The 25,739-nt window shown below is 44.6% G+C and overlaps 1 protein-coding gene across 2 annotated transcripts in view; it reads right to left on the bottom strand.

Annotated features, from left to right (window-relative positions):
* Nucleotides 1–25,739, bottom strand: part of PDCD1LG2 (programmed cell death 1 ligand 2) — a 54,918-nt gene that overhangs the window by 7,182 nt on the left and 21,997 nt on the right. Inside the window, exons 3-7 of one of the 2 annotated variants that reach the window (XM_046023098.1) lie at nucleotides 25,295–25,600; nucleotides 16,245–16,520; nucleotides 9,647–9,781; nucleotides 4,361–4,410; nucleotides 540–626 (exon numbers count right to left, since the gene is read on the bottom strand). In XM_046023098.1, coding sequence (XP_045879054.1) covers nucleotides 597–626; nucleotides 4,361–4,410; nucleotides 9,647–9,781; nucleotides 16,245–16,520; nucleotides 25,295–25,600 — 797 coding nt within the window. In that variant the 3' untranslated portion in view covers nucleotides 540–596. Of the gene's footprint in view, nucleotides 1–539; nucleotides 627–4,360; nucleotides 4,411–9,646; nucleotides 9,782–16,244; nucleotides 16,521–25,294; nucleotides 25,601–25,739 lie in introns of those variants that run through there. The other variant, XM_046023099.1, reaches the window with a different exon arrangement.

The raw sequence follows: 25,739 nt of genomic DNA, 5'->3' as shown, positions 1-25,739 counted from the left end.
AATAAAAATAAAATAAAATAAAAACTATAGCAAGTTATGTATATATTATAATTTAATTTTATGAAATTTAAATACAGAAAGATGTTAGAAATTAAAGTAATATTAAGTATTAACCATGGTAATCTATGCGTAATGGATTATAAATTATTTTTGCTTCCTTTATGCCTTTTTTTCATTTTTGTTCTGAAAAAATGAGGTAATTTAAAAAATGTTCTCAAAGTTGTATAAGTTATTTATTTTTGACCCGCCCAACAACTAAAATAAGCGAGATTTATCGTTCAATAGTGAGACAAATTTGGTCAAAATCAGTTCCCTTTTACATTTACTGCAGAAGAAACTACAAGAAAGACAGACAAAGGAACAGTCAGGCAGACAAATCATTTCCAGTTTAGTTGTGCCAGAGAATTCTGGTGACAGTTTTGTTCTGTGCCCTCCATATTTACGCGGCTGTTCATGATTCCGAAACACGTCAGGTGCAGGGCGACGATGCCACACACATCCCTTCGTGGCTGAGAGAGGCAGTGAGCTAAGCAGAGAACCCTAGATAGTGAGTCTGCATGCATATCTGGGGTGGCAGGTTCATGGCTCAAGGGGTTTTAGACAGAGCCCTGGCCTCTCCGACAAATCTGTGACCAGATAACAGAGAGTCACTTACTTCTATTTTTTTAAGGCTCAGGGAAGTCTGACAAATCCACTTACTCCAGCCAAGACCACCCCCTTCACGTCTTGGTGGCTGTGATGATTGACTTTCTGTGTCAGTGTAGCTCAACTATTGCCATCAGGTGACCTTACATAAAGCAGATTACCTTCTAGAATGTGGGTGGGTCGCAGTCAATCAGTTTAAGAGCAACCAAGGTTCCCCAGAGAAGAAGGAATTCTGCCTCAGACTGTAGTATAGATATCCCACCTGAGTTCCCAGGCTGCTGGCCTACTCGACAAATTTTGGATTCCATATTTCAAGTCTTAGTGAACTTGCAGACCACAAGCCTGCCCTACAGATTTCATTCACACTTGCCAGTCTCCGAGTGGTTCTGTGGTTCTGTTCCCCTGGAGAAGCCTGAAGCACCTCTCCCTCAGCAACAGGTATCGAGTTTTCTTGGCAACCCAAAGAGGGGCCCCAGACCCATCCTCTTTCCATTCCCTATACCAGAATTTCCATGTCCTGTTCCCTCTTCTTCCTGAGCGGATAGTCTCCAAAATGCTAAATTAGTTCTCCATAAAGAGTTAGCAACTGGTGAGCAACTTCCAGTTGCTTCCAGTTCCAGGGAAGAACTTAAAAAAAAATCTGCTGAAATCTAACACATTGGTATTTGTCTTGACAAAATCATAAAACATTATGCTAAGTAAAAATGAGCCATTTTTTCCTTTAATATTCCACCGCCATTGATCACTGTCAATTTCCACACTTGAAGCAACCCACAAATAAATTTGAATGCAAATGGAACATGTAAAACACATTACCCAAGTGTTAAAACATGTAGGTACGTGACAGATAAATGTCATGTATCTTTGTGTTTTATATGACAAATGGACAAACACAAAACTGTTTTTGGCAGAAGAGCATCTCTTCCAAGTTTGGCAAATTATACGGCCAAGATCTATGACTTCTCCCCACCCCTCACCCAAAGCAGACATCATTCATCAATCACCACACTCCCCACCTGGAAATGGTCTCCCAAACCATCCTCATCTCTGCCCTAGGCACCTCCTGGGCCTGACGGGGGCCTGTTTGCCCTCCTCCGCTTTTGGTCCAACCTTCTAGGTTTTCAGAAAGGGGGTTGATATTACCTAAAATTGTATAGCTAGCTCACAGAAACACTTGAATCTAATTCTCTTGATTTTTAATCACGACCTCTTTTTTACAAAGAAGAAATATTTCAGGCATAGAACAAAGTATATCATCAAAATCTGAATGCCCACCCCCAGAATATCAACATCTGTGTGCCGACCCCCCCCGAGTAATGTCAACATCTGCATGCCCACCCCCAGAGGAAACCAACATTTGCCGACCCCTCCCCCAGAATGATATCAGCATCAACCCAGTTGAAGAGGTTAAATTTGGTGTTTATAAATTCCATGCTGTTTTTGTACTTTTCCTTCACATGACTATTTCCATAAACACAAAAAAGTTCTTTGTCAGCTTTTAAACTCTGTAATTGCCAGTATACTGTCTATATCTTTCTGAAATCTATCTTTCCTCTCAAAATTATACTTTTTGCGGTTATTCATCTCAAAAATACATCCACTGCTGGTACGTCCATTTCAGTTGCTATACATACGCTCTGTTCACCTGTCCTGTTGATTTGCATCGGATTTTTTCTAATTTGTTACTCTTGGAAATAATAGTACCAGGAACATTCCTATGGGAGTCCTCTGTGGTGTATACCTAAGTGGTCCTGACCTCTTTACAGCACACCACGGATTCTCAGGCAAGTGCCAGGGAATGGTGAAGAAGAGAGAGGACGAGCATCATTCTCTCACCTCCTTGACTCTCCCTTCCCCTGGCTGGAGGGTACAAAGGGTGACTATATGTAACCAGTTGGGGGAGAAGAGAATTAGTCTAATTTCTTTAATTTGACCTTTGGTCAAGATATTTACTTTATTTTGAATTTCAGATACCACTAAAAAAGGGTATGAGATTTTTTCTGTTTGTAAGGAGATGTATTGTTAAAAATGGTTATGGTACCCCGTTAATCCAACACTCTATAAACAATATTCACACCATGTGGGGGCCATAGGATGGGACATTTAAAATGGCTGCAAGCCTTTGAGCATTCCTCATTCCTCAGATAGACGGTTCTGCCTTCGTTGCTCAGATACAATACTTTCTCCCTAGGACAGAGGCTGCAACTGGTCATTAACAGGCTCAATTAGCCTATGGACATGTTTTATTTGCTTTGTTTGGGATTTGAAATACTTTCAGGCAGCATTTAATAACCAGGACATTTTATATAAAATTTTTGATTTCCATCTTCTCGGACAGCGTTAGGCTAGTGCTAAATCGACAGCACTAGTCCTCCATTTTGTCGCCATTCCCGATCCGGTTAAAGAATGTCCTTTTTCCTCACTTCAGCACCTGCCTGGCCCTGTGGGCATCTGACTTCACCACCTCTGCTCTCGGGACTTTCACTCTATCCTCCTCACACTCAGCAACTGAAGGAAACACTTACACAAAGCCTGGAGCTCATGAAACTCAGACAGATGCTGAGGCCGCTCCCAGGGAATGCTCCTGTAGATCAAGAGGACCGATCTATAGGAACACAGGAGTGTTCTTTCTCAAGAAACAGGAGTTTCAATTAGGACGGCCAGCATTCATCTGAAGCTTTTTTGAGTCAAGAAAATCTCGCTGCTGATTCAGAGAAACACAACACAACTGGACCTCAAGTAGAGTCCAGGTCTGAGTGGCCTTTGCTCCTTGGGACAGGTATCACGGTAACAGGTGTATTTCACGAGTGGCTTTCAGGGAGGTGGCGGCATGTGGCGGGGAGGAGGGCGGAACTTCATCCCTTCCAGTCCTACTCTGTGCTCACGAGTTGCCATGTGTCCTGTATTAGCCAGACACAGATCCCGGTATTAAAAGTTTTCTAGAGTTGTTTCAGAGGTTGGTCTCTCTGGAATTTTACAGATACATTCAGCCGAATTCTCAAATGACCAACTCTGAATATTTTGAGTAGCTGACAACAAGGTTATTTAGAAATTTCTGTGAATTGCCTATAATTCTGGTGAACTCATGAATTCATGGGTCACATCACGTGATTGCTAGATTACAAAAGGAGGGGTGGCTTTCCCAAGAAAGTTAGAAATAGCCACTGTGCAATATGACCCAGGCCTGTGGGTCCCCCAAACAGCATTTCCCCAGCCTGAGTGATTTTAGCAACCCCAATTCTCCTGACCTCCACGTCACATCTACAAATTCCAGCTCCAAGCCTGTCAGCCTCACGAAGAGCCTTCTACTCCTCTCCCATCAAATCCTTGACCCCAAGCGGCCAGCAGTGTACTTAGTAATCATTGCAGAACCATGAGCTGTTGATTGCTTTGCTGTAGAATATCTTCCCTTGCTGTTAAGTGTTAACCGTGTGACTAAGTATCTGAGCCCAGATGTCCTGTGCAGCCGCCCTTAGGAATAGAGACAGACTGAAGGCTCTACAACTTTCCAAGGCTGTACCCAAGCACCCTTTTCCTCCCAAGAAGGGTGTGGAACAACGTAAGTTCGCAAAAACAGCTAGTGGAAATGCCACTCAACAGGAAGGTTCTGTACAGGCTGAAAGCATCCTGTTGCTCTTTGTGCATTCACAGCACAGGAGCTATTGCTTAATTCAAGTTGGGAGACAAAAAGGTAAGAGAAACCATGAGTACTCACAGCTCTGTCCACTTCCATCCTTATGGCGGCAACAGATTTTTTTGTTGTGTCTGAAAAAGAGTAATCCCAGTAATGGAATAAGAGTAATGAGAAAAGTATTCTGTTTCTAGATGAAAACACAGCAGAACAAAGTTTAATCCAAATAAATCACATGCCGAAGTCCAAGTGCGCACTGTGGCTCGAGACCTCAGGCTGAATGACAGACAGGGGAGAATTGGGCCCTTGGGTGAAAACTGCAAACAAGGCAATCCTCTACTTTCCGTTCCTTTCTCAGTCACTGGTCCCAGGCTCTCGAAGGCCGAGGGACTGCTGATTTGGATAATCAGCCCAGGAAACTTCCAGCTTCAGAACTCTCTCTCCATTTTCTGCTTTGCTCTTCACTTCAAGAGGTCAGACCAATTAATTCACACTACGGTGTACATGACATAATGTACCAAAGCAACTCGGGGGGCAGAAACACAAGTTCACATAATGGGATGCCGCTCACCATTGTTCTCCTGGTTTCTTCTCTTCAACCCCTGACATCACACATTCCCCCTCACTCTGAGTTTGTTTGAGCTTGATGCCCATGTCCTGCAGTTGCCTGGGTTCCTGACTCAAGGAATCCCTAATTCTGCTTTTGCTCTGCACACCAGCTTTTTAGGAACTCCCTCATGACAATACTGACCTTGACCTGGACTTTGAGGGCCTCCATCCAGCATTGCCATCTCCTCCAAGAGGATTCACATTTGAAAGGAGTGTAGGAGTTAACCCATAGAAATTGCCCTTACACGGTGGAGTTTCAGGGCACTGCTCTCTAAGGCTTAGGGTTAGTGCTGCCATTCTGTGTGCTTCTTATGCAACCTTTGGCCAACATATCTGGTCTTTGGTTTAAATCCCTGTAAAGTTCTGGCTCAGTCTTTTAGGGCAGTGCCATCCAAAGTGGAGAGCTCATGGGTTAGTGGTGGTAGGTGTCCTACTGCTTACCAACCCACAATGAGACAGTTACAGAGATCCAGCGTAAACCTTTAGAAACTTTTATAGTAATTCTTTTACTGTGTTTTTTCCTTGATATTCATTGAAATGTCATATATTTATTGAATCCAGTAAAAGCTGGGCTAGTATGTCTTTTTATTTTATTTTTTAGTAATCCCATTTTTAGTATATATATTACAAAAGCATTGACCCTAGCATATTAGAAATATAAGGATAAATGGTTCCTTACCCTAGAGAGGTTGAGAAATACTGTGTGTAAGATCCACAGGCCTGTCCTAGGTATCTGGTCTCTAGACATCTAGGCAACACTTTGTGGATTCTGTTCTTGGCTTTGCCATTGGCTCAGCCAAAAATCAAGCCCCTCGATTCTTTTGGGTTGAAACTCTCTCCTTCCATTGCTCAAAATAATACTATTCAGATTGAGCCAATTTTTCTCAAGCACTTTGGTAACAAAAAGGCCACACATTTTGGTGTCTGACAGACCTGTGTTTGCACCCCAGCTATATGACGTTGGGAATATTTTCTGAATTTCCATTTCTTCATCTGCAATATACACACTACTCCTTGCTTCAAACAGTTTTTGTAAAATTAACTGAACAAGAATTTGTAAAGGGTCCAGCTCAGTGCTGTCCAACAGAACTTTCTGCGAAGATGAAAGTTTTGTATATTTTCTCTGTCCAGTGCAGTAGCCTCTAGTCCCATTGTCACTGTTGAATATTAACAAGGTGTAAGCACTTAAGATGTGACCAAGGAATTAAATGTTTATTTAATTTAAACTTAAATGACCATGTATGGCTATTGTACCACGCAGAGCAGGTTAGCACGGGCGCCCGCAAATAGTAGGCTCAATGTGTAAAATGTTATTGAATATCTACATCTGTCAGGTAATGTCTCAGACAGTGGACATGTTTTAGTGAAGAAGAGAAACACAGCCTTTATGCTTATGAAGAAGAACTTGATATTATTTTTACAACAGAAGTTGCCAGATTCTTCTCCAGAACCTAGTGAGTCACCTGGAGCCCTGAACCTTTGCGGGCTCCTCTTATGCAGAGACGGTAAGCAGAACCTTTTATGCAGAGACGGTAAGCAGAACCTTCTATGGACTGACCCCGGCTGGCCTCCCCATGCATCATGGTGTGCAGAGCTGGGGACTGAGACATAGGTGGGTAAATGGAGCCAAGGGGCCTTCTCGGCAAATGGGGCTGAGATTGCCACCCCTTTACTTGACCCTCTCAGATAGATTGAGAAGTTCAGGACAGCACTGGCCCTAAGAGGAGCTCAAGAGAAGGAAGTTAAGACTGACATCTCAAATTTAATGCGAAGGCCTTGAGGCGAGGAGGCTGGTTGGGCGCAGTGGTAGTTAAAGCAGGAAGCCCCTTCGGCCTCATCAGCTCTCGAGGGTCTTGCTGTGGGAGCAATGGCAGAACGTGTGAGGGGAGCCCGAAAGTTGTCATGTCGGGTCGTTCTGGTCTGTGTCGGGATCTGGACCAGCAAAACTGGTGGATGGAGAACCTCCCTCCCCAGAGGGAAGAGAGATGCACATGGCAGGCATGGGAACAGCAGCAACTCAAAACCAGGGCCCGCCGGGGAACTGACCTGGCTCCCCAGGAGCCTCCCGGCCTGTTTGGAAGCAGCAGCACTGTTGGCGAACGTCGCCTCCTGACAGTCAGTAGGCGGGGGGGAGTAGAAGCTGTAAGAGGGAGACATTGGACTTCTGGCTAAGACAGGCAAGGGGGTGCTCAAGGAATTAATTGGAAAATTAAAAGGGAGGCAACTGCATTTGGAGCCCAGGGTATTAAAAGGGGCCCTAGATATATAAGGGTGTGCTGCGTGTATTGAAAGAAGAAGTAGGTACCACGGCAGCATCTCACAAGGGGATTGGCTGTAATGGGTGTGACGAGGGGGCAGAATCAGGGGGGGCTTGATGCAGTGGCAGCTTCACTGAGATCTGAAGGATGACAAACTCAGGTGAACAAGGAGAAAGAAGTACTTTAAGAAGAGCAAATGCTGAGGGTTGCCAGAGGGAAGGGGGGGTGACTTGGGGGTGGACATTAAGGAGGGTGCGTGATGTAATGAGCACTGGGTGGTATATAAAACTGATGAATTTCAGAACTGTACCTCTGAAACCAATAATACTTTGTATGTTGTTGATATAAAAATTGATGTTGAACAAAATTACTAAAAATGAAAGTAACAATGAATTAAAAAAAGAAGAAGAAGAAGAAGAACAAATGCTGCCTGAGAAAACTCAGAATTGAAGGAAGCCATAGAGGAGGTCGCATCATGGAGACATGGTAGACTAGTGGCATTTAAAAGCCTGTTCCAGCTAAAAGTGAAAATAGACCATATCGGAAGTGGCAAGAGTGGATGGAGGGAGACAGCTTGGAAGGTCCTGTTCTAGTCCAGGTGGACTCTGATAGGGACAGCAAGGTTGGGTCAATAAGCCACGAAGAGCTCATTCTCATGTCACCAGCCATTTTACAGGTAGAAAAGCCATCTCAAAGAAGTTAGGTGATTCGTACAAGATCAAAGAGCCAACACATGGCAGCCTCAGGTGCAGACCTATAGCCTCTGACCCTGGCTTGAAGCTCTACTAACAGTGCCTGCCATTCTCACCCTTTTCCCATGACCCAGGAGTGTGTGTGCACGGCAGAGGCATCTCCGCGTGTGTGCCCATGTGTCTCCCATGAGAGAACGCGGATCTCAGTGCATGCGAGTTGTGCGGTGGGGGTGAACAGTGGGTATTATATAGACAGCCATGATTTTACTCTGGCTCATTAAAAACAAAAAAGGAACCATTTGCAGATTTATTCGCTTAACTCTCGTTAGCAACAAGTGTCTCCCACCACAGCTGGCACCGAGTCTTACACCCAGCTTGGCGCTACGGATATCCTTGCCCCTTCCTGAGACTGGGATGAAGGATGAGGGGAAGAAGTTTTTCTTCTCCACCTTGAGTATGACCCATTTCATTCTTCCAAAGAGAGTAAAGACAGAAAACTCTTGCTCATTCCTGAGGTGACTGAAGGGCTCTCAGGCCCAGGCCTGGAACTAGGTATAAACTGGTTTCTAAGGGGTGTGCATGGGAGAGGAGACAGAAGATGGCAGAAGACAAGATTCTAACGAGGGGCACCTGTCATGGTTCTCTGAGGTCACAGACTTGCAGGAGTGATCTTGCTTCATTCAAGTTCGATCAGATGCTGTAAATCCTCCTTTATGGTGCGATGCCCTTCCTCTCCATTTCTATAATTTCTTTCTCTTTCTTTTTCTTTTCCCCTTCTTCCTCTTTTCCTCCCTTCCTTCTTCACTTCTTCCTTCCTCCTCAACCCTCATCCCCCTTTCTGTTGACAATAATACCTCAGATTTTACAGTAGAGGGTTTTGGGGTTAGCACACAAGTTGATGCATACATAGGGCAATGGACAAACACAGCATGAGAGAGAGTATCAGAGTATCCTGCAGAGCAGGAGCAGAGCATATCTTACGGCAGACGAGAACACAGAAGTTGGACTATAGATGTAGCATGACAACAACCTAAAGGTCCCCCGATTCTCAAATAGTGGCCACACCAAATTCCTATAGGATTATTTCCACATGTCATTTCTTTTCTATAGACAAGGCCATGTGTAGACATTGGGAGGAGCTCATTGGGTGCTGACAAAGGAATAGTTTAGGAAAGTACCAGACAGTCTGCAGATATTGTGGCCAGGGTTCAATGTTGCAAAACAGGAGAGGGCAAGTGACAATAGGACAGGCTGAGGAGGGACTCCTGGGGAGCTGCTGAAAGACTTTAGGGCACCATCAAAACAGGTGCTTTTCCTGTCCCCAAATGGCCTCACACACTTTTCTCCTTTTCTTACGAACCAGGGCATTCAGATTCCTGGGGGCTTGGGGGAAGGCTTGGTTCAGCCTTACACCCAGACGGGGGAAACGAGGGATGAGAACTGAAGCAATCCTCTGAAGTGATCTTGGTGTCCTCCCACCCACGACCTCTACACACAGCCATCGCATTGCCAAAATAACACTGATCTCACGAGGCTAATGACACTTCTTAGCTCAAAGAACAAAGCAAGCTATTTTAGCACGGGAACAAAACATTCCTTTTAAAACAGCATGGGGATTTCAGCTCACTGAGGACTAGAGCCATTTTCTTCTGGGGAAAAATCATCAGGACGAGCCCTCTGAGCCCAAAATGATTGACGAGGCTTTGAGGAGATTCATGGGAAACTGGGAAGCTGTGGGCCACTGGAGAAAAGCAGAACCTCACACTGCAGACAGCCAGTCCATTCAGTTGCCTTGAATAAAACTCACTTACCTTTTCTAAAAGGAAGCTTTTGGAAGAGCTGTTTCCTTAGGCCTATCATTGTAGCTATGAACATCAAAACAATGACGAAGGAAGGGATGAAAACGTGAAGCAGCCAGTTTGAAGAGGTATCAAGTTCTTTGCCACCTGGATGAAAGAAAAGCACCAGAATCCCATTACATGGTAGCTTACACGTAAACCAACAAGTCGGCCCTCTGAATAGATTATAACCAACACAGCCAATGTGCAGAGAGCATTTATTCCGTGCCAGGTACTAATCTGTGTGTGTTACGCAGTACTAGCTCATTTCCTTCTCACAACCCCCTAAGTGGCAGGATTTGCGATGACCCTCAATTTCCTGATAAAGACAGTGAGGTGCAGGGAGTCTAGGCAATTTTCCGAAAGTTACACAGTAAGAGACAGAGCTGAGATATAATCTAGGCTGCCTGGTTCCAGATTCTGTGTTTTTCAGCGTTCTGATCCATCCGTCCATCTATATACCTATCATCATCATTTTTCTTTCCAGTAGGATAGTCCCAAACAAGTCTTCTCTCTCCACGGTCAAGCACTCGCAGTGCTCAAAATCCATGCCGTTAATCATTCAATTTCAAGAATTCACAGGATCCTTTTGGGAAAATATAATATTGTAGATAGTGTTAACATACAAAATCCAGGCACTCATACCTCAGTATGAATTACTACAATGAGCTCTTTCATTGGCTCAGCTAATCAATGCTCTGGCACTGAGGAAAATGTGAGTTTAGTAGAGAGGTGGATTAGATGAGCAATTTTGGAGACCGGGGAAGGTCTTGTAGAGGAGAGCTCTGGGTATCTATAGATCAGAATAAGGGCTCCAGACTGACAATGGGAAGGACTGGAGAGGGCTTCATAACAGGAGGTAGAAGAGAACCCAAAGTAAGCTGTGCTCTTTCCAAAAGCCCGAATTTTGCCCTGTGGAGTAATTTATACAGAATACACACAACAGCCTAGTCCAGGAAAAACCTGGCAAAACTGCTGGGGAGGAGGAGCTCGGTCCCGCCTTCCCTCTCTCCCATCTCAACACCTTCTGAGAATCATTGATTGTTTTAGCTGAGAAAGGATTCGACATCATCTAATCTGAGCCTCTCATTTTAGAGCTCAGGAAGTAAGGCTCAGAGATACTAAATAATCTATCTGAGGTTATCACCGCTAACTAAGTGGCAAAGTCAGGGTTGCGAGCCTGGATCTGTTTGATCCAAAGCTCAGGCCCCACAGGCATTTGTCTCTACTGAAAACAGTGTGGGGAACAGTAAGGAAGAAAGGATTCAGAGGCCCCGCTCGTCTACACAGTGGATAACCCACGCTGACTACAACTGCTCCTTTACTTTTAGGAAATGCTTACTGAGAACCACTGCAGTGGCTACGTGAGCCAAGGATCTCTGGGACCTTCAGGGTCCTCACAGCAGGAGAAATCCCTGCCTCAACACCACCCTGCAAAACTGTGTCCTTTGCAGGTTCCTTCAAAGCCACTTCCATGTACATAAGCTCTATCCATCCCTGAAGACTTTCTAATGATGAACATTGGTGTGCTCAGCCTGGAAGGATTAAGGATTTGGAGTGCAAAGACTTCACCTAAGTCACCTCTGAATCCCCTATAGAGCCAAATACCATCTACACGAAAGATGTCGATAAGGATTTGGGGGGCTTAATTAATCATCTGTCTACCTAGTCTACCTGGCCCAATCCTTCCTGTCCTTAGTTATCTTGTGGCAGACTGATGTTTATCCCTTAAATCCATTCTCCCTTTCTTCCCTATTAGGGCATTGGCTGGACACAAGGCTCCTTAAGACTACATTTTGGAGCCTCTCCTGCAGTTAGCCATGACCAAACATGAAAACTCAGTTCAGATCATGGGTCTTCTGAGATTTGGCCTTCAGATAATGGATATGTCTTCCACCCTTCTTCTCCCTTTCGGAAACATGGATGTGGCAGTCATTCAGCTTTGACAGTTCCGAAGAGACAATATTCTACAGAATGGGGGAGCACTAAGATGGGAAGAACCCAGAAGGAACAGAAGGTAGATTCTTCCCTGCTCTGAGTCACCTTCTATCTCTAAGTATTACAGAAGAGAGAAATATGTTTCTGTCTTGCTGGAGTCATATTTTGAGGTCTGTTATGGAAGACTAGTCTATACCCTAACATAGACTCTTACAGACTGTTTTATAATAATTACATGTTACTTAACAATGATATGAAGATGCAATGGAGAACTATGTTTTATCCTTGCCAGAGTCCCATGCACTCTTGTTAGAGACACTATCTTTTTCCCTGTTTCCACATTGAGTGCTGAGGACTTTGCAAGCATGTTTCATTCAATCCCCACAATCATGCTCTAAGGTATCTATCATGATTCACCCTTACTCTACAAATGTGAGACCAAGTTCTAGGATGTCTCAGTTATATGTTCATGTTCTCAAAGCTAACAGCAGCAGAAAGAGCATTTAAAGACTCTTGAAGACTGTCAGAGAGTCCCCTCCAGTCTCTTGGGAAGGCTTCACTTCCCACCCCACAAGAATATTGTTAGTTATTTCCAGTCTCCAATTTCATTACATGTCCTCATGAAAATGCAACAACTGGCCAAGCAGAAGAACCCTTGTTTCAAAAAGAAAATGGTTTCATTGACCTTTCATTTCTGGTTAAAAATTAAGATGTTCAATCACATCCTAGAGCCACTGGAGCACCTCCCATCACCACACTCCCATTGCTGTATCTGCTTTATTCATTGACTTCTGAAGAAGTATGTGGTGGGTCACAGAAGTCAGCAATGAGCAGCTCAACTGATGAGAATGAGTAGAAAGGGGATAGTCCTTTTAAGCAACTTAAAAATCCCTTTGAGAATTAGATGTGAGGAACTGTGGGAGGATGTATGACTTTGGTCATTTGTTGCTGGTATTTGGACCACAAACTAGGGGATCATTTGACTGCTGATCTGGCAGCCCACACAGTCTGGAAGCTGGGATAGTGGACTGGGATTATTAAAACTCATCTTCCAACCCACTAAGCTGTCATTTATTGAACACTTAGAATGGGGAGACTGCTCTGTTTTTGCTCTCATCTGGGTATAAAGAAGACCCATGTGAACAATTAAAATACATGGAAAGTAAAATAGCAACGAATGATAAAAGACATATATAGTCACAGGCAAACGAAGTCATGGTACATGTAATCAGTCTTAGGAGGAGAGATAAGGTAAAAACCTTTTGTGCCCCAGAGTTATTTAAGCTGCTCTGGAGAGAGGGTGGGCTTCAAGTTGGTGAAGAGGGTAATTAGATTTTATGTGGGAGAAACTGCCTGAGCAAAGAGATCTTGAAGGTGGGAGATGTGCAAACAAGTCCGGAGAGCACATGGTGAGGAAGCGGAGCGGACTAGAGCCCAGGAACAACGTCAGGGGGTAGAAGCATGGATATAACTCTAAGAATCTTAGTAGAAACAAAGCCATAAGAAACACCTCATTTAGGGTCAGGGGTGGGAGGTTGGGGGAACAGGTGGTGGGTAATGGGGAGGGCACGTTTTGCATGGAGCACTGGGTGTTGTGCAAAAAGAATGAATACTGTTATGCTGAAAAAATAAATAAAATGGAAAAAAAAAAAGAAACGCCTCATTTTTAGGGTCAACTTTGAGTAAAAATAGTGAACTAGGCAAGTCGGTCTTCCAAAATTCTCCATCTCTTTTTATCACAGTGAAGATCCCCAGACTTGTCGCCTTATGAAAACTGAGCTATAACTAATTCATACTAGAACTTCAGAGGCATTTAAATGCTAACAATCACAGGGAGGATTTATTTTTCTTGGAATTGCTTAACTGTCCTTTGCTGTGTGGAATCTCCTGCCTAGTTAAGTGCAAGCCAGTACTTTGGATGGAATGCGGTTTTCCAGAAGGGTCAGGGAAACAGGGGCCTGGGTAAGAAGAATTTTGAAATAACTAGAATCTAGCCTTTGCACCACTGATTACATCAGTATTTTTTTCTTTGTGGTGGAGAAGTGAAAGGGCACACAGGCCATTCTTCTGGAAACCTTGAACTAGTGAAAAGTTACCAATGAAATGGGGTGACCCTTCTTTCCATGGAAGCCAGCATAGCTGACCACTGACTCAACAGCCTGTGGGTCTGCATCAGCTCAATATCTTCTAGGATATCACTCATAAATGCAACTGGCAAAGAGATAAGGAGATCTTTGTGCAGCTAGAGATCGTTCACCCATCCCTGCCAGAGTTGTATCCACGCAACCACCCCCTGACCTGGCTCCTGGGTTCCAGTCAGCTCCCCTTCCTCACCATGTGAGTCTCTGATTTGTGTGACTTGCATGCTCAGTAGTAACAATGAAAAGGTAATTGCGACCAGTGTTCAGGGCAAGGCAGCTAAAGGCTCAGTTCTCTCAGGCCTGGAACTCAGAGTCGCCAGTCCCCCTCCCCACCCCCAGAGAAGCAGACTGTGCCCTCTGAAGTGCTGAGTGAGGGAAACCTAGAATGTCCGGTGGATGAGAGAGATCTCAACCATCAACTGTAGCAGCAGGAACTTCAATCTGTACTCCGAACTCTTGCATATGAAATCTTTTGAAGAGATCATGGCTGCCTCCCAGCCTGAAGGCTCAGTCACAGTGGACTTAATGTAGGGTTGTAGGTGAACTTGAGCATGCAAGGGACAGACTGCTGTCGTCCTACCCCATTGTCTCTCACTTCGCCTCTGACTTCAGCCATGGCTCAGCAAAAGTCTAAGTGGATTTCATTCACCTCAAATGGCTACTTTGCTTTCTGCCCTGGGATGACTCTGACAGTGCAGATGCTGGGGGTGGGGGGGCTCACTCAGCACACGTGCATGCATAGCTCATGGGGGAGTGGACTGTGCAATCCTGGACACTAATGTCAATCTGTAGGGGTGAAAGCAGATGACCTCCACCTGACGTGCTCCGAGTGAGCATCTGAGAAGGCCATCTGTATACTTCCCACGTGGCCCTTGGGTATCTGGGCTCCGTTTTCCCAACAGCAACAACTTTGATAATGTACCGTTATGTTTACTTTTCCTTCTTCTCTGTCTGAATCACCCCAACCTCTCCTTTTCGCTCCCTGAGGTCGCCACCTAAATACTTAGATGCTACACAAGCTCCTATCATACGCTCTGTTTTGTCTAACTAACATGAAGGGCAAAAGGTGAAATATAATGACAACACAGTAAATTTTCTATCAAGTCATATTTAAGTAGTGCTAGGGACTATCCTTCATTCAGAGATGATGTCCTTTGCTGGGATGGTAGGAGAATACTGAGTGCCCTCAAAGAGGTCCATGTTTGAATCCCTGAAATCTCTGAATGTGTTATCCCACATAGGAAAAGGGATTTTGCAGATGTGATTATATTCAGGACCTTGAAATGGGAAAATTAACCTGAATTATTGGGTTGTGGGAAGGCATCCACTGTAATTAGAAGGGTCTTTATAAGGTGGAAGCGGGAGGCAGGAGAATTAAAGAAAGATGTGAGGACACAGAAGCAGAGGTCTGAGGGATGTAGCTATTGGCTCTGCAGGGGGAGGAAGGAACCATGAGCTAAGGGAGGCAGGCGATCTCTAGAAACTGGAAAAAATGAGAAAAGGAACTCTCCCTTCAAGCCTCTGTTACCCTATCAACACCTTGGTTTGAACCCAGCACAGCCCCTTTTGGATTTCCGATTTTCAGAAGCACAGTTAATAAATTAATGTTGTTTTAATCCCATAGAGTTTGCAGTAATTTGTTATAGGAGCACTAGGAAAATTATGATGTGCTTAGTGATAAAATGACCTGTCTCTTATGGAAGAATTTTGGTACTAGATATAAGTTGCTCTTACTTAGCAAATAAATGGTCTTATTTGGCAAATTAAAAAATAGTCAGACTCCCAAAATTGTTTGAAATTGTCCCGGTGTCTGAAGATCTAAAGGGTGGGACTCAGCATAGTCAGCAAAGGCTCTGATTGTACAAAAGACCAGTTTTCCTTGGAAACCCCATAACCACTTGACTATCAGCAAAGCCAGCAAAGTAACATTCATCCTGCTGACTCCTTGCAAATGCCTGAGTCACAGGGACTCGCTTTTGTGCTGGATATTTTCTGTTTCCTCTGCAGATCCATTCTCTCCACTGCCACACTGTGCTCTGAGCTCTGAGAGGTTGACCTTTATGGAACACATCAGTGGACTCCCTTGTTTTCTGACTTCCAGTGGCTTCAGCCAATGGGAGGCAGCAGCAGGAGACTGGGGGGTGGGAGGAGGGGGAGGCTGGGGAGTTCCTTTACCAGCTTCCACCGTGCGGAGTTGTTACAGGTGCCGGTGGCCGAGTCCCTCTATTGGAGGCCACTGCCCCTGTCAAGGGGCACTTTCCCTACAGCTCCCTTTCCCAGGATTCAATAATTCCTCCAACAGTGGTAATTGCTTCTCTGACTGGGGAAGCCCCAGGGTCCTGCAATATGCTTACTAGCTTCTCTAAATCCTGCCACGCCTTCACACATAGATCTTTCATCCCTCTGTCCTCAAATGACTCATTCTGAGTGTGCCATCTATTTCCTGCCTAAACCCTAACCGAGGGGGTGAGGAAGGGGGGAGCCACTCTTACCACTCTCGCCATCTTCAAAGATGGCTGAAGTATGTTCGTCCATGTTAGCATTCTGGAACACACAGCTGACATTCCTGCCAGGGTGCAGCTTGAGGCGCAGAACGCTGGTGACCTGGTAGAGGCCGTCAGCGGTCTTGATGTGGCTGGTGTTGGGAGGAACGTTGATGTTTGGCCAGGACACTTCTGCCAACGGATAACCTTCAGCCTGGCAGGTGAGCTCTACCTCATCTACCCCCGGGATCCTAAGTATAGAAGTGTTTATTTTCTTGTAGGAAGCTGGATAATAAAAGAAGAAAAAGAAATAATCTTTCTTCTCTGGTTCCGAGACGGCTTTGGACTTGGTAACATGCATGAATAAAATTATCATTATCGATACTAAGTAATAATGGTCTTACTTTTTTACACATTTCTTTGCCTCAGATAGCACCCTATTTACACTGAATGATATAATTCTTATAACAAAAATGGCATTGTTGATAGTCCCAGATTTTGGTTAGAAGTAACTGAAGCGAGATTGAGTATTTTGCCCAGAGTCACGGGGCTAATAACTGGGAGAGCAGATGTTTGCACACCGGAAGTCTGATTGCAAATCTCAACAGTACTTTATCCCACCGCACTCTGTGGCTTCCTGTATTATTCCAAATTATCTCACGGCTGAGGACTGGAGAAAAGAGAGGGGGATAAATAAAATCACTTTTTCACCCCCATATTCTTGGTTTATTTGTTGCTGCTTCTACAGGAGAAAATTCTCTTCCCACTTCCCTCTTTCCTTTCTTCTCTGTGAGATTAGGAGGAGAAAAAATAAAGACATAGGGTCTGTCTATAAGTAGTCAAGAATTGACTATATCTATTACTTGCTTCTCCTGTCCAAAACACACACACACACATACACACACACAGTGAGCCACACACACCTGTACATGCTGAGTAAATTAATCAAACATTGCTCCCTGCCCTCTAGGAAACAGATCTAAGTGACATTGAAAGCAATAGGAAGACACAAGGACAAATTGTCCAATTATTTTAGATGATAGCCCAAAACAAATATTAATAACACATGCAAATACCAGGGAATACAGGAAGTAACCTGTCAATTTTTCAGTGAAGGGAAGAGGAAATGAGTACTAGCTTTCATTAGGTAGGAAATATTTAAGAAACAGAATTTTGATAAAAATTTTGATTGCATATATGGCACAGGGGTGACAAATCTACTTTTTTCTTAAATTGTTGGGAGGAGTAGAAATGGGCACACTCTTTGTGAAAAGCGATTTTAACTTAAAATCACGATAACAGTGAGGTACTAAGGGTTTTCTAGGTGCTCAGCTTCGTGCCCTGTGATTTTACATCCTGCGGAGGGGAAAGGAATGTTCAGGCCCCTCTTCACAATTTTTGCTCCTTTGTGTCCCTGTGTCAGGAGTTGCTAACTTGATTAGTTATGGTCAAAGATGCTCAGTGGGTCACAGTTCACTGGACTGGGTGACTGAGTCTTGAAGCACGGTTCACAACCCACAGCCCTCTCTTGAGTTCTTGCCTCCATGTGGGAAAGCATAACCAGCTGGGCCGGCTGGCTGGCCTAGCTCAAAAAACTCTGATCTCTTCCCTGCTCATGGTTTTCCACCTTCTGCTTGTAACTGGATGGGTGAGGTGAACTTTCTTACCCATGATGCTGGATAGAGTAACTTCAGGGTCTTCTGCAAACCTGAACTCTAAGCTAAGATGAGGGTGCAAGAAAAAAGAGGCCCCAAGTCATGTTCTCCAGTGTAGATCACCAGAGAAGCCCTGAAGTTGGGAGAGGGGAAAGGAGAAAATCATGTGCTCATCCGGTTATGAGTTTAAAAAATGGAGTTCATTTCCCATTTGGTTATTGATTCTTGTACGTACAGCTTAGAGAGGAACAGAGGTGAGTGGCTCTAAAATCTGATTCTATCTCTTTAACAAACATTACCTCATGTAAACTCTGTAAGGACCCTAGGAGTCAAGGAAAATTCATTTTCCTATTTTATAAATAAGGAAACAGCTAGAATCTGGGGTTGGTGGGGGGGCTTGAACTCATGCCCTTCATGGCTGCATTATTCTGAATTCTGTATTGGAATCATCATAAGAGGATGATTGTCTATGTAATAGCAAAATGTTTGGGGATGGAGCAACAGACACAGGAAGGGCGGGGACTTAGGGGCACATGGAACTAGTAGAACATGAGGAGAATCGGGTTTTGAAGCAGCCTAGTGAGGACTTGAACTGGTTAGACTTACCAGTCTCCTTTAAGCCAATTTTGATCTACCTCTGGCAATTTAACAGTATCTAAAGCATGCATTTTGAGGACCCACTTATCTTTCATTGTATTTATCTATACTATTTCCCCTTGGTTTGATGTCCTCTTAACGATCACTTATCCTATTACAGTGCAGGTTACTTCTGTAAGCGCTGGGGGCTTTGGGGGAGGGATGGAGGAGAACAAATGGACTCAATGTGTTGCATATGAAGGTCTGGCCCATTCCTGCAGGGGAGCTCAGAACAAGAAGCTGCTCTTGGGGGCCATGTTGAGAGGTGATGTCATGGGTAGGAGGGTCAAGAATCAGAAGAGAGGCTGAGTCTGTAATCTGGGATATAGAAATGAGGGAGAAGATGAGAGAGATGTTCAACTAGAAGAACCAACAAGGCTGGGAAAAGGATGGGATCTCACAACCTGCATGTATACAACATTAAAGATGCCTCCACAGCCTTGTGCAATTCGGGAAGTGGGGGAAAGGCATCACTATCAGCCACACACAATGGGGAAGCTGGACCAAGGGGGCTATTCTTAGGAAAAGATGAGTAAATTTTAGAATTTCAGAGCTAAAAGTGATCTGACAATTCAAACGAGTCCAACTTCCTACTCAGCTGTTGTTGGGTATAAGTTTCACACACGTCAGTTGGCCAAGATGGCTATGCTTGCACGATTCTTCTATTTTCTTTTTTGTTACTTTACCTGTTATAATAGAGATGACTTGAAATCTCCAAAAGATTGTGGATCTATTTCTGCTTTTAGAGAATTTTTTGGTGTTTTTTTGTGTGTTACATATTCTGAAGTTATGTTGTTAGACATAGACACATTGAGGACTGTTACGTCTCCCTCTCATATTGACTTATTTATCATGATGAAATGCCCCTTTTTATCTTTAATAAAGATAAACGGAATAAATAAATAATTTAAAACAATAAATAAGTAATAAATAAAATAAAAATTATCTTTTCTTTTCTCTTTTTAAAGATTATCTTTTCTGATATTGGTAAGCTGCTAGATAACTAACTTTTGGCTAAATACATCTATAAATGGAAACTCCTACTGCTAGGAGCAGCCATTACCATGATTAGACAATAAGAAAGTTAAACTTTCACTGGAAAGATCATCCTTCTCCCAAGTCAAACTTTGCCTCTTGGTAGCTTCAACCCCTTGATAACTGTGTGGTTTAGTAAGTCAATGTATGATCTACATAGGAGTTAAGAACGTGGTTTGATTAGGCTTGAGCCAAGGGCTAGTTACGTGACCTTTAAAGCCCTCAAGTTTCTCCTTTATAAACAGGTATGATAATACCTTTCCTTAACAGAGGTGTTAGGGTGATTGAATGAGCTAGGGGCCTAGAGCATAGTAAAAATTCAATTAATATTAGCAAGGATCATTAGCTGCTGAATATGGTCCTTTGGGTATTTGAAGATAAGTGGCAAGATTCCATATAGTCTTTCCCTTCTGGGTAAAACACTCCGACTTCCTTCAACCATATCTCACAGGAGTGTTTTCAGACCCAGTTCCACGTACCAGTCTTTGGAATCACTTTGTTTGCCAGTGTAACATGATCTAGATTCCAGATTTTACCCAAGCAGTATAAAGCGCAGGGTGACTAATTACTTCTATGTGTTGAGCACATTTTAGGCCCACATAGGGTTTTCATGCAGCCTAAAGTCGTAAATGGTATTAAATGAATGATCTAGGTGCAGCTACGTTGGCTATAACAACCCTGTGGGCACCTGCAGACTGTCTCCTGGTTGACCCAAGATCATCCATCACCCTTTGTCAGCCTTGAGTCAACACCTACCGGCTGTTGAGTCTGTTACAGTTCTGGTCAACTACACCACCATTCATCGCACATTTTACCAGTTTACGCACAAGATGTGTGCCGTGTGGATCCTGGGTCCGTCTGCCCTCAGATCCATCCTGTAAGTGTTCTTCCCTGCTCTGCCCCGTGTGAAGGCCGACTCCTGCAGGCTGTGTCTCCCAGGCTCCTGACAGCCCACAGGAGGCACAGTGAGAGGTCTGGAGGGCAAACAGGAGGGAGAAGTGACAGTGTTTCCCCCCAGGGCCCTATGCTCCAAGGGCCTCTCCAGCAGCCCCCACAGCTCTTCCTTCCTCCTGCTGCCACTGGATGGGCCTGCTGTGGTCCTAGTAGCTGCTCCGTGGCTCTGGCCCCTGAGCTCCTTTAGCCCTGCCTTCTTCCGCTCCCTCCAGTCCAGTGCAGGCAGCAGCTTCTCGTTATTGCTAATTGCTGATTTGCCTCCCTGTTCCCCCTGATTAGTTACTCTGTCTGTTCTATTAAAAGAATTTCTGTTTTCAAATTTCAATTTCTGCCGGTTTGAATGGTTTCTGTCTCCCTGGTCGTCTCTGACTGCAGGATCCCAATGCGACTGGCCACTCTAGCATCTCTGAAATGGAGATAAGCAGCAGGTGGTATTCTCTGCTCTATCATCGCAAGGATGGTAATGAAGAGGAAGAAATGTAGTTTCACATGCCTTGGTCTTACAGAATGTAGGCAGGTTTCTAGGAATCGCTGAGGGAAATCTTTTAGGCTTGCTCCCAATTCCTCTGTCAGATGACCTGGGGAGGAACCTCAGTTACACAGCTTGTACTCCCCAGGAGCTTTTGCCCACTGCAGAATTCAGAACACAATTGTCAAACTCCAGCTTCCTTTATTACCCTCCTGTTTCGCCAAAGGAGGAAAGGGAGAGACTTAGTCCCATCAGTAAGTGCTTTAAGCCAATGCTTTCTCTAGGTCCAGGGGCCAACTGTCCCTTATCCTTTCAAGGCTGCCCTGCTGCCCTTGGGCTGTTTCCTCTCCAGGTCCTTTGTCATCCCCTCCTCAGGGTAAAGGCCATGGTGAGAGAAAATGGAAGCCTTGTTGCCTCCTTCCTCTGCTCGCTCAAGTCGAACTCCCATCTAGCCTGGGCCTTTTTGTGGGCTTGAAAGACTTCTGTGAGCCTCAGTCCACTCCGGGGGTTGGCGTTCTCCCTTCCCCTTCCTCATGTCCTGCTAGGGCTTTGGGGGCGGGTTTGGCCCTTCTGTTCCCAGGACTTCTGTGTCTGTCTGGGATCCTTGGCTCAGTCCCTGGGCTCTCTGGCATCTTCTCTTCAGCCACACTCCCTACCCTCTCTCAGACAGTTGCCTGTCAGAACCCAGTGTCCCTGTGTCTTTTAGACTCTCTAGCCCTTCTACCTAGTACTGTTTTTCCTGTGCTTTTAAAAAAGTAGTTTTCTTTTCACTATATTTAATATCAACTACTGCCCAGATATCAAAGTAGGTGCTATAAAGCTGTTTTCAAGTTTATGCCATAGATCAGGCATTTTAAGGAAAAAGCACATACTTCTTCCTGTCCTGTTTTATTGTAGCAGATCCTGACTGAGGCACCAGGTCTCCCCTGGTCAGGATAGGATACTCTTAGGTGATGGTCTTCAACTTTTCCTGTTTTTGCTTGCACCGTCTCACACATTTATTAGGTAGGTTCTTACAATTTTTTCTAAGTGTGTGTATTGGAAAAATATATAATGTTTATCATCTTATAAACATTATATATTTTAAGTAAAACAATGATTTCCCTCTTACATATGTACCTAATGCTGTCTAGATATCAAAGGAAGTATCTTTTATACACACCCCTGTCCTTGGAAAAATACATATACAAATTCTTCTATAGGCACCTTGGTGGCTCAGTGGGCTGGGGCCTCTGCCTTTGGCTCAGGTCATGATCCCAGCATCCTGGGACTGAGCCCCACATTGGGCTCTCTTCTTGGCGGGGACCCTGCTTCCCCCTCTCTCTCTCTGCCTGCCTCTCTGCCTACTTGTGATCTCTGTCTTTCAAAAAAATTAAAAAAAAAAATTAAAAAAAAATTCTCCTATAGGGGCACCTGGGAGGCTCAGTCGGTTAAGCCTCTGCCTTCAGCTCAGGTCATGATCTCAGGGTCCTGGGATTGAGTCCCACACTGGGCTCCCTCCTCAGCTGAGAGTCTGCTTCTCCCTCTCTCTCTCCCTGTGTGTTCTCTCCCTCTCTCAAATAAATAAATAAAATCTTTCAAAAAATTCTCCTGTAATGGTCAGAGCTTTAAATTGTCTCTTTTTCACACTGTTTCATTCCATGACTTTCAGCTCCCATTCCACTTTTTCTATAGGATTCTATCCGATCTCAACATGTTAGAAAGCTCTTGTATTGGGGATCCTTATATTTCTGTGCAACAACAAAATAGGTATAGCTATTGAGATTAATTTTTTTGCTTGTGATCACAAGGCTTCAAGTGTTCCGTTTCCTTCTGCACCGAAATCTAATTTCTATTATCAGAACACCTAATCAAAATGGAAAATATTATGAATATTGATAAAAGATAAAAGATAAGCGTTTTCCTTCTCCTAATGTCTTCCATGGGCGTGGTGCATAAACAATGAATCTTGGAACACAGAAAAAAAAAAAGATAAAAGTTTTCTAGAAATGTATCCTTGAAGAGGACGGGTGGGGCTCTCTTTTTCAATTTCATATGTATCCAAGGATGCATATGGTTGTTGGAATGAGACAAGACTGGCCTCAGCTCTATTTCTATTTTTCCATTTTTATGACAAGAAAGGCTAAGGAAACTTACTCGTATGAACAAGTAAGTGGGTGTGGGAGGAGTTTTGTTATAGAGATGTCATTTCATGCTCAAAAGCCTTATGATTTATACGGCAAAATAACAACAACCACCCCTACTTCATTTTTTAGCATCAGCTCTTAACCGTATTAGGGCCTCCTCCAGCTTGGTTGAAAACAGAATTTGGCATCACCTGTTTTGAGGAAGGATTTGTTAGTCATTAGTTTGATAAGGTATCAATATTTCTGATTAGTCTTTTGCTTAGCAAGGTAGAGTTTTTCTACATCCTGAGGCAACGCACCACATTAGGGAGAGGTACGCTTCTTACGAAATGGAAGACGCCGATGATAAAAGAGGAAGTGTTTTAGGGGAACCCCAAGAGACTTGCCTGGAAGGCTAATTCTCAGGCACACTCAGTTTGGGGAAAGAATATGTGGGGAAGAGGAAGAATTAGAAACTCATTTCCTAAAATTGCCTGGGCCCCTGCAAACCCTCAGAAAATCTTGTGATCCCCATTTACCATCGTTTGAAGAGCAGCAAGGATTTAAAGAATGAATAATTAAGACTTAAGGAATACACTGGCCTGCAGCTGAGCCACCTCTGCTCTAGGGGATGAAGCCGGCAGTGCGGCATCCCAGGAAGGAGGGGCCGCCCTCAGCTGGGGAGAAGGAGTGTAAGGACTGGCCCCACGTTGCCCAGGGACCCCACGATGCATTATAGCATTCAAGCAGAGGTTAACAAACACGGAGGCAGTGCGCTGGGGATGCAGACACTGAATTCACTTGGGGATCGTGAGCATGTAGAGCCTGCTTTCCTCCCATTAATTGAGATCAGACGAGCTTCAAAGTTCTGGAGTTCATCCCGGTTGTGGGTGCGGGAAAGGCAATTAAGAGAGAAGGCAGTTACATCCAGGCTAGTGACTCTCCTCATGACTTACTGAGAGCTGAGGTGAGAGGAGGTCTTCGGACCAGCTCTCCAGACACTCACCACAGGCCAAGAACCATGCTCACTTCTTAAGTTCCGTATCTTTTAAAATTTGTATAATAATCCTCTGTGGTAGGTGCTACTATGGCTATCCTTTTCCAAATAAGAAAAATCTGTGATTGTACAGGTGAAATAACCTGCCCAAGATCACAGGTGAAAGCGTTTACCCTCATGTCTAATCCTCCCAGTTTATCCTTCCTTGTACCAGATCATGAAGTCACAACATGGCTACCAAGGTCCATGGTCTTTAGGGTCCAAAGTCTATGGACTTTCCAGAAGACAGTACAGATCCTCTGAGACTTACTGGGTGAGACTGGGAGGGGACAGAGAAAACCCAGATCAGTCAGTGTGGGCTGAAAGACACAAGCTAGGAACAGAATGTAGTCTGTTCTTTTGTATTTGTTAGAAGGCTTTCCCAAAATGCCCTTTTCCAAAGCAAACATGAACTTGAAGATTTCTTCAAACTTAGGTTCTTGGCTTGTGTTGTGGGGAGGAGAGCCCTTAATCTAGAGGAACTGGGACAGCGATGGACCTGACTGGGCTCCCTGAGCCCACCACCCTCACTTCTTGGACTTCGGCTGCTTCATTTGCATACGTGAAGCTTGGACTAGAGCAGTGGTCTCCAAACTTTTGGGACCGTGTCCCACAGTGAGAAAAAATATTTTACATCATAATCCAACACACACACACACGCACACACACACACCGCACCTCTGAAACAAGAGTTTCACAAAATGACGCTCAGCCCTACTAAGTGATGCCTTCTGGTCTATTCCTTTTATTTGGAGAAAGACACCCACCCACCTGGTTGCTACTCACCAAACCGATGCTTTATTCCACGAATGGCCAGCAAACCATGGTTTGAAAAACTCTGGACTAGAGGAGTAAGCTTCCCTTAAAGAGGAGCTTAATGATCAAGCCAGTGTTGTTCCTTGGGGGAACTGTGAGCAGACAAAGCTTATGCTGGGCACCCTCCCGGCTTTCAGGGACCCATTGCCCGCCTTCCCTCTAGACCCACAGCATTCCTGCAGCTCCTCCCCTGACGTACCCTCACCTCAGCTACCTTACACTCAGATGTTAAGAAAATATTTCTGGGCAGGTGCTTCTGTTTTCTCTAAGATAGCCCCGTCTCTTTGCAACCATCCTCCTGGTTTTTGCTTGGGCAGATCCCTCCACAGATTCCCGCCCTGGAAACGACTGACCTTTGACTTTCAGAGTCAGGTACTTGTAGTCCCAGGCGAGGCCGTAGATGATGAGGCAGCGGTACTGGCCCGCGTCCGCCAGCTGCACTCGAGGGATGTGGAACGAGGCCTTCCCCAGGGGCAGCTGCTCTGCCAGCAAGCTGGCTCTTTCACTCTGCAAGGATGTAGAGTTTTCCATCTTCTGCAAACTGGCCTTTAGGTTTCCGAGTTCCACATGACCTCCAGTGTCAAAGCGACACTCCAGGGTCACATTGCTCCCATAGTCTACTGTGTACAGTTCCTTAGGGGCCGTCACTGTAAATAAAGCTGAACAAAAAACAAGGCGTTCTCCCACTGTTTGCCTTCACATCTCAGTTCTGTACAGAGTGGGAGCTGAGGGGGCCCATCCCACCCCTGTGGTCCAGGAGACACCTGTCACGAACTGGGCCGTCCTTCAGGCTCCTTT

Source organism: Meles meles, chromosome 11 (genome assembly GCF_922984935.1).
Source record: "Meles meles chromosome 11, mMelMel3.1 paternal haplotype, whole genome shotgun sequence".
Taxonomy (NCBI): domain Eukaryota; kingdom Metazoa; phylum Chordata; class Mammalia; order Carnivora; family Mustelidae; genus Meles; species Meles meles.
The sequence above is the reverse complement of the archived record's forward strand: the minus strand, read 5'-3'. Positions and strand labels throughout refer to the sequence as shown.